The sequence below is a fragment of the Physeter macrocephalus genome, chromosome 16 (genome assembly GCF_002837175.3).
Source record: "Physeter macrocephalus isolate SW-GA chromosome 16, ASM283717v5, whole genome shotgun sequence".
Lineage (NCBI taxonomy): Eukaryota > Metazoa > Chordata > Mammalia > Artiodactyla > Physeteridae > Physeter > Physeter macrocephalus.
Genome location: NC_041229.1, coordinates 29,867,686 through 29,876,925, shown reverse-complemented (window position 1 = coordinate 29,876,925; position 9,240 = coordinate 29,867,686). Strand labels below are relative to the sequence as shown.

Genomic DNA, 9,240 nt, shown 5'->3' with positions numbered 1-9,240 from the left:
TCTTTTTGAATTATGGTTTTCTCTGGGTATATGCCCAGTAGTGGGATTGCTGGGTCATATGGTAATTCAATTTTTAGTTTTTTAAGGAACCTCCATACAGTTCTCCATAGTGGCTGTATCCATTTACATTCCCACCAACAGTGCAAGAGGGTTCCCTTTTCTCCACAGCCTCTCCAGCATTTGTTGTTTGTAGACTTTCTGATGATGCCCATTCTAACCAGTGTGAGGTGATACCTCATTGTAGTTTTGATTTGCATTTCTCTAATTAGTGATGCTAATTAGAGCCTTTCATGTACCTCTTGGCCATCTCCATCTGTATGTCTTCTTTGGAGAGATGTTCATTTAGGCATAAGTTTGTTTTCTGTGTCTGTGAGTGTTTGTTTTGTATACAGATTGATTTGTATTATTTTTTACATTCCATGTATGTGATATCATAATATTTGTTTTTCTGTCTGATTTATTTCATTTAGTATATTCTTTAGGACCATCCATCTTGCTGCCAATCACAGTATTGCATTCTTTTTATGGCTGAGTAATATCCCATTGTATATGTATACCACATCTTCTTAAGTCAGTCGTCTGTTGATGGGCACTTGGGTTGTTTCCATATCTTGACTATATAGTTCTGTCATGAACATTGGGGTGCATGTATCTTTTCAAATTAGAGTTTTCATCTTTTCCATATATATGCCCAGGAGTGAGATTGCTGGATCATATGATGACTTTATATTTAGTTTTTAAGGACTCTCCCATTCTACACAGTGGCTGCACCAATTTACGTTCCTACCAACAGTATAAGAGGGTTCCCTTTTCTCCACAATCTCTCCAGCATTTATTATTTGTAGACTTTTTGATGATAGCCATTCTGACAGGTGTGAGGTGATACCTCATTATAGTTTTGACTTACATTTCTCTAAAATTAGTGATATTGAGTATCTTTTCATGTGCCTGTTGGCCATCTGAAAGTCGTCTTTGGAGAAATGTCTATTTAAGTCTTCTGCCCATTTTTTGACTGGGTAGTTTGTTTTTCCAATATTGAGTTGTGTGAGCTCTTTGTATATTTTGGATATTAACCCCTTGTTGGTACATTGTTTGCAAATATTTTCTCTCATTCCGTAGCTTATCTTTTCATTATGTGATGGTTTCCTTTGCTGTGCAAAGGAAACATTTAATTCACCGTTAAATCCAAGTTAAATTCAAGTTAAAATCAGAAGTGTTCAAGGAATTCAGCATTGTATATGAAATAAATTAATGGCTTTAATCCTGTTTTTAGTGAGCAAAGTCACTACTGTTACTGTTGCTAACCTCTTTTGAGTCTCACCTCAAAGAATTGAATCAGATTGATCTTATAAATAGCCTTTTCAAAATAAGCTGGGGTCATGGTAGTTAGTTATTTGGAATATATTTATGCAGTTGTGGTTGGCGTGATACACACTACCCCTTAATAAATGGTTTTGAAACTATAAACAGAACGAAATATGTGTGAGGGGTTTTTTTGGAGTTTTTGTTGTCATTCTTGCTTTGTTTTTTAATTTTCTTACTTTCGCAACTGCTCCTCTGTTTCAGATGTTTTAATCAGAGGTTCAAGTGTGAATAACATTCAAGTACAGATTCTTTTCCTTTTGTTTTAATGATTTTATGCTGTTCCTATTCTGTTAAATTGAAAGCTATGCATTTATAAGCAAAACAAGGATAGTTAGAGGAAATGGTATTACAGCAAGAGATGCACATTTAGATGCCTTTCACTTAATTCTTTGCATTCAACTCAAATAGTATATTTGTACAGATGTCAAGAGGCAGCCTCAACAATGCGGTTCTTTTAAAATAAAGTAAACAGACATAACCCCTATGGTTACCAAAGGGGAAAGAGGGAGAGAAGGATAAATTAGGAGTTTGGGATTAACATATACACACTACTATGTATAAAATAGATGACCAACAAGGACCTACTGTATAGCACAGGGAGCTATACTCAATATTTTGTAATAACCTATAAGGGGAAAGAATCTGAAAAATATATATATGTATGTATAACTGAATTACTTTGCTGTATACCTGAAATTAGCACAATATTGTAAATCAACTATACTTCAATTTTTAAAAAAAGATTAAAGTAAAAAAAAGAGAGATCAGATGTTGATATAGTTAATATTTTCAAATGTCTCTCTTGTGGAAATAAAGAAAATACTGGAATTCAAAAAAATGTCTACTTGAAAAAATAAAATAAAATAATGTAAGCAAATGAGCTCTGATCTCAGTAATTATTTCTTTGCATCCAAGGGATATGTGTCATGCACAATAAGGTACTAATGACTAAAATAGACTTCTAACAAACTTTTAATAGAAAAATATGAAATTTGCCCTATAAATATATATGTAAGTATAAATAGCATTTTAATATGGCTTATCATTTAAAGGAGGTGAAAAGAGAGTGGAAGTACAGTATTGATCAAATTAGAAAGCATGCTCTAACACATCACCTAGCTCTTTGATGTATAAATGAAGTGATGGATAGACTCAGTTATCTAGGATAAATTGGGAAATATTTTGCAAAATCAAATATAAGCAAAAATTTTTGATTGAAATTATTTAAATAATTTCCAATCAAACCTTATTTTGCCTTATTTAAATGGATACACTATATGAAACAATTCGAAATGTCTAGAAATTCAAATCTGGATTAGATTAAATGAACAGTAATAGCTAATACTTATTGAGCACTTGCTGTATATCAGGCAATTTTCCAAGTATTTTAAATATAATGTTAGAGGGGATTTCTTATTTCCTGCTCCTGTTGTTTTTTTCTGCGTGGAGGAATATTTACTAAGGTTCATACTCCTAGACACTCTCTGCCTTCTACCTGACTCCTTCCTTTCCAGGAAAGGTGTCAGATAAAGGTGTTTATCTGACTGTGAGTCTGAGTCAGAAACCCAGGGCTGAATACTGTGCCTTCCTATGCTTTTCTTTTGGGTGTACACATTCTGCTCTGCCCCTTCAAGGTAGTCTCTGCACCTGGTACAGCTGGCTCCTTAGCTTAGTACTGTCATAACTAGAAGTTAAGCCTTCCAAATTCTTGTGTTTAGTGTTGATATTAGCAAATCCATTTGCCTGGAGACCTGTTATATCCTCCAAACTATCTTTTTCAGTAATAAAGGTAATATTTTGGGCCTACCTGCTTTTTCACCTTCCATTGATGCAGAATTCCAGATGGAACAAGGGTGCCATTTGTTGATACTACTCCAATCCCTGATATATTATCATTTTATTATATAAACAACAGCATATCGCTTTTTGAAGTTCTTATGTTTTCTTTTTTTTTTTTACTTTACATTCCAAAGTAGGGGAATGATAGAGGGTGTAGAGAGAAAAGGACAGATTTAGAAGATTTTATTGGAAGTGGCAGGACTTGATAGTTGATGGCATGTGGGAAGTTCAGGAGAAGGAACCAAGAATGTCTCCCAGGTGTCTGATTAAGCAACTACATGGTCAGTAGTGCCAATTACTGAAATAGGCTCCAGATAATAGTATTTCTCACCCCTCCTACCCCCTGGTTAGAAGAGGAAAATGATGAGTTTATATATGTATATGCATATTACATAGTCAAGTTGTGACACTATCAGTGGGGACTACTTTTCCAAATTTCTATAAAGACCAATTGAGCGCAAAACTCAATGAAATTTCTAGAAGAGGCCTTAGAAGAATTATCTTGCAGAGATTTTCTAGCACTGAAATTAGCAAGTACTCTTTAAATTTTAATTTACATTTCTTCAAGGCAATACTTCAGCAGCCCTGAAGTGGCCTGTATAACATCACATTAGTGGTATAGTAGAAAGAATACTGAACTTAAGAATTCAATAATTCTATTTTTATCCCAGCTCTTTCACTGACAAACAAGTTGCTTATCTTTTCATTGTAAAGAACCCTACTATAAATTTAGCTAATCAGAACTATATGTCAAGGCATACTCTACTAGTACCTCCTCGTCCCTAAACCATTCTCTAGTTATAACTGAAAATGATTTCAGCACTTCCAATTTAAAGTGTTCCCTTGACTCTAAAATTCTATAGTATGTTAACTTAAAAGGTACTATACAATATTTATAAGATTGTTTACATTTTCTATCAAGTTGTGAGACTATAGATAGGGGTCTGAATGCAAAATGCAGACTCTACGTTTGTTGCCTTTAGATAAACTCAGGGTAGATTAACACTACAGAAACGAAAAGAATGACCACTTTTAAAGAAGAAATATGAAACTAATATTACCAAAATTATATTTTTATTTTCATAATTTTATAAAGTTACACTAAGGTTAATTTAGAGTAAGAGATTAACTCTTTCTCCTTTTTTATTCTTCTTTCAGCTCTGCATGACATGTCAAGAATTTTTTCATTAACCTTTCCAAGTTTTGTTTATTTTTTAGAAAATGATGTTGGAATTCCAAGCAGGGAGCACATGTTCTTTTTCTCTAGTATGCTTTTCTTTCCTCTTCATGGAAAAAGAGTAACTTTTGGGCTTTTGTCATTATATGTCTATTAATCTAATGCCAAGGCATATGCAATTATATAACTGATGACATTTGTAAGTCTTTTTTTCCAAAATATTTGCTAAAATTGAGGATTCAGCCTAAAGGAAGCTCACAGTGAACATTGGTTCAGGTCTTCACCTTCATTATTCTCAAACAAAATACCATGATCTTTGTTTTCACATTGTTTGGAATGAATTGTCACAATGGAAATTGTTGCCTTTCTTCTGAAGATATACTATAGTAACTCCTGCTGTTTCAGCCTTTAATACATATTTTAATGGTTTCTGTGTTTCTATGACAGATCAGTGGCTTATTACTGGAAGGATGCAGTTTTGATGGAAATCGACTTTCTGAAAATCAGCATGATTCTCCTAGTGTATCATCAGTTCTCCCTTGTTTTATGGGCTGGATTCCACAGGTAATACATTTTTAACAGGAACAAGTTTTAATTTAATCAATTAATTTTTAGATTTTATCTTTTCAATAAGATATAATTGGCCTATGAATTTTTCATTTAGTTTCTAATCTTACCTGCATTTGAACAAATTTACAATCAAAATATTGTGTCCTTTATAATTTTTAAGATGTACAGGACATTTTAAAAGCTTCATTTTGTTATGGAAAGAAAAATATTATAGTTTTTAATTTCTAAATAAGTTATAGTCTAATAAGAAAAAAACCTTAAATGGTAATCTGAACTACCACATATTGTGTTCCTATTATTTTCAGCAGTGTGCTAAATGTTTTATATACTTTACCTTACATACTTTTCTGAGTAGCCCTGCAAGCTAGATATTATTATTTCTATTTTCAAATGAGGAAATGTGTGTTCACATAGGTTAAATGACTTCCCTGTAGCTTGGCATGCAGAAATCGAAAGCATCAAGATGTTAATACACATCTAATACCATGTCACTATGCTGCTGATTGGCAGATGAAGAAAACTGTCTTGACAAAGGCTTATTCGGTTAACTTTTTCCCTTTTAAAACCTTCAATTTTTTTTTTCTATAAATTTATTTATTTATTTTTGGCTGCATTGGGTCTTCGTTCCTGCACACGGGCTTTTCTCTAGTTGTGTCGAGTGGGGGCTACTCTTTGTTGTGGTGCACAGGCTTCTCATTGTGGTGGCTTCTCTTGTTGTGGAGCACGGACTCTAGGCGCGCAGGCTTCAGTAGTTGTGGCACGTGGGCTCTAGAGCGCAGGCTCAGTAGTTGTGACACACGGGCTTAGTTGCTCCACGGCATGTGGAATCTTCCCAGACCAGGGCTCGAACCCATGTCCCCTGCATTGGCAGGTGGATTCTTAACCACTGCGCCATCAGGGAAGTCCAAAACCTTCAATTTTTGAAAGAACTTTCAACAATGGAACTTGAGGGATATTTGCCTTTAAAATAAGACATAGTTGTAGATGAAACACATAACTTTTACTAAACGTAAGTGAGAATACATGTGAATAAACTTTAAAGTTTTGATTCTGTATCTAATCACCAACAAACTATTTCATATACTGCTTACTACAAGAAAAATGAGTTTTCTAGTTGTGAAATACTTCATTGAATTTTCCAATTATTATAATTCTTTTTTGAAAATAAAAAAATCCAAAGTTTCAGAATATTTATTTTAAAATAAAAACTAATAAAGCTATAATTAACAGTTATTGCTCAGAGAGCTATAAGAGCATCCTCTGACCTAAAGGAAGATACATTTCTGTGAAACTCGCCATTTCCACCCTCCATATAAGCTTCATTTTCTCTAGTAGTAGAGTGACAGAGAAGGGAGAAGAAGTTGAAATCATCTTTATTTCTCTCTGGCTATTGATTCATGTAAGAAATTTGTATGTGAAAAAGTTGGTAAATTATGGATTACACACATTAGGTGTGTGGACCAGATCGAAAGTTCTATACAAAAGTTAAGGTTAAAATTTGCTGAGGGTTATAACCGTAATATATAAAGTTGTATATAATGACAGAGATGAATTCAAATGAATCCAAATTATGTGAAGTGTTACTTCTCTGGCAAACAAAATTAAAAGCCATATAATGACCTTGATGGGGGGGGGAAGGTAGGACATGTATAAAATGATTCACTTAAGGGGAAACCCCAGCAATAAAAATAGAGCATGGAGAATGAGTAGGCATAAATGCAAAAGAGAGTGACCTAGAGCAATACCCACATAATTGACCACAAACTGAATGCAAATCAGGAATGCAATGTACTTATGAACAGAAGCCAATCTGTTAACTGGGTTGTAGGAAAAGCAACATAACATTATAAGACTTGGAATTTATCCCTCCACAATATTTTACTTTGAGTATCATTTCTATCCAGTTTTATTTACCACAGTTTAAAAAATCAGGATTGGAATACAAAGCTAAAAGTAATTTAATTTGAAAAATATCTCGTGTAAAGAGAGGTAAAATGAAGTGGAATATTTAGCCAATAAAAGAGATGGCTGAAAGATAATATGAATTTATTATTTTTATAAAAGAGATTTCCCCGAAGGCTTTTGCACTTTTTCCTGCCATGTAATGGAAGGATTTAAGATACTTCCCCACCTCTTTTTTCCCCTCCTTCCTTTACAGTGAGCCTCTTCTTCCCATATAATCTTACTGCTTTGACTGCCTCTCCTAGATCAGCTAAGAAGGAGAGAATATGAGGTATATTGCTAAATGTTTCAGAACATGAAATTTTGGAGTCCAGCAGTCTAAATGCCACTCGCAGCTCCCAAACTTATGAGCTGGGTGATTTGGGGCAAATTACCTAACCTCACTGAGCCAGTTTCCTCGTTTGAAAGTAGAGATAATGATGTTTCTATAGGACCATGTTGAGGAATAAATAAGGTCCTGTGTCTGTGAAGTCCCTAGAAGGGCGTCATACACAGTAAGTCTAATTTATCCTGATGCCAACACTTTTAAATGTTTTTATAATAGTATAATAATTAACTTATTTCATATGGTGCTTTATAGTGTACTAAGTGCTTTCAGTCATCATTAGATACTTAAGTTCCTATATACCATATTCTGAACCCTGGGATAACAAAAATAAACAAATCTCTTCCATCAGAGTCTTCTGTTGAGTAGAGGAGCAAACGGGTAAAGAAACTATTACAGTTCAGAGTTACAGAAGTACAATTATGGAGGTTTACATGAAGTACTTTGGCAAATGAAGGGAGACCTCAGCTCTACCTTGTATAAGCAGATGAGGAAAAGTCAGATGACCTCACAGGGAGAGGAAGCAGCTTCTCAGGACTGTAGTCACAGTAGAAGTAAGAAAAGTTCAAGGACAAATTCAAAAATGGTAGGGGCGGGCTTCCTTGGTGGCGCCGTGGTTGAGAGTCCGCCTGCCGATGCGGGGGACACGGGTTCGTGCCCTGGTCTGGGAAGATCCCACATGCCGCGGAGCGGCTGGGCCCGTGAGCCATGGCCGCTGAGGCTGTGCGTCCAGAGCCTGTGCTCCACAACGGGAGAGGCCACAACAGTGAGAGGCCCGCGTACCACAAAAAAAAAAAAAAAAAGGTAGGGGCATGGCTTTCCATATAGAAGGGGAAGTATATTTAAATGCATGGAGAGAGAGCAGGCAAGATGGCGGAAGAGTAAGACGCGGAGATCACCTTCCTCCTCACAGATACATCAGAAATACAGCTACACGTGGAACTTCTCCTATAGAACACCCACCGAACGCTGGCAGAAGACCTCAGACCTCACAAAAGGCAAGAAACCCCCCACGTACCTGGGTAGGCAAAAGAAAAAAGAATAAACAGAGACAAAGAATAGGGACGGGACCTGCGCCAGTGGGAGGGAGCCGTGAAAGAGGAAAGGTTCCCACACACTAGAAGCCCCTTCACGGGCGGAGACTATGGGTGGCGGAGGGGGAAGCTCCGGAGCCGCGGAGGAGAGTGCAGCAGCGGGATGCGGAGGGCAAAGCGGAGAGATTCCCGCACAGAGGATCGGTGCCGACCAGCACTCACCAGCCCGAGAGGCTTGTCTGCTCACCCGCCGCGGCGGGCGGGGGCTGGGAGCTGAGCCTCGGGCTTCAGTTGGATCCCTGCCAACCAGTACTCACCAGCCCGAGAGGCTTGTCTGCTCACCCGCCGGGACGGGCAGGGCTGGGAGCTGAGGCTCGGGCTTCGGTCGGAAGCCGGGAGAGGCCTGGGGTTGGCGGCGTGAACACAGCCTGAAAGGGGCTAGTGCGCCACGGCTATCCGGGAGGGAGTCCGGTTGAAGTCTGGAGCTGCAAAAGAGGCAAGAGACCTTTTCTTCCCTCTTTGCTTCCTGGTGCACGAGGAGAGGGGTATAAGCGCGCCGCTTAAAGGAGCTCCAGAAACGGGCGCGGAGCTGCAGAAGAGAAAAGAGACTTTTTTTTTGCCTCTTTGTCTCCTGGTGTGAGAGGAAAGGGGATTAAGCGCACCGCGTAGAGGAGCTCCAGAAACGGGCGTGGAGCTGCCGAAGAGACAGGAGGCTTTTTCTTGCCTCTTTGCTTCCTGGGCGCGAGGAGAGGGGATTAAGGGCACTGCGTAAAGGAGTTCCGGAGGCGGGCGCGAGCCGCGGATGTCGGCGCGGACAGCAGAGGCGGGCGTGGGACGCTAGGGTTGCTGCTGCCGCCACCAAGAAGCCTGTGTGCTAGCGCAGGTCACTCTCCACACAGCCCCTCCCGGGAGCTCGTGCGGCCCGCCACTGCCGGGGTCCCGGGATCCAGGGAGAGCTTCCCCGGGGG

The 9,240-nt window shown here is 38.2% G+C and overlaps 1 protein-coding gene across 1 annotated transcript in view; it reads left to right on the top strand.

The window, feature by feature from the left end:
• Positions 1-9,240, top strand: part of DYNC2H1 (dynein cytoplasmic 2 heavy chain 1) — a 387,388-nt gene that overhangs the window by 364,695 nt on the left and 13,453 nt on the right. The window contains exon 88 of the mRNA XM_024115318.3: positions 4,829-4,945. Coding sequence (XP_023971086.1) covers positions 4,829-4,945 — 117 coding nt within the window. The remainder of the gene's footprint in view (positions 1-4,828; positions 4,946-9,240) is intronic.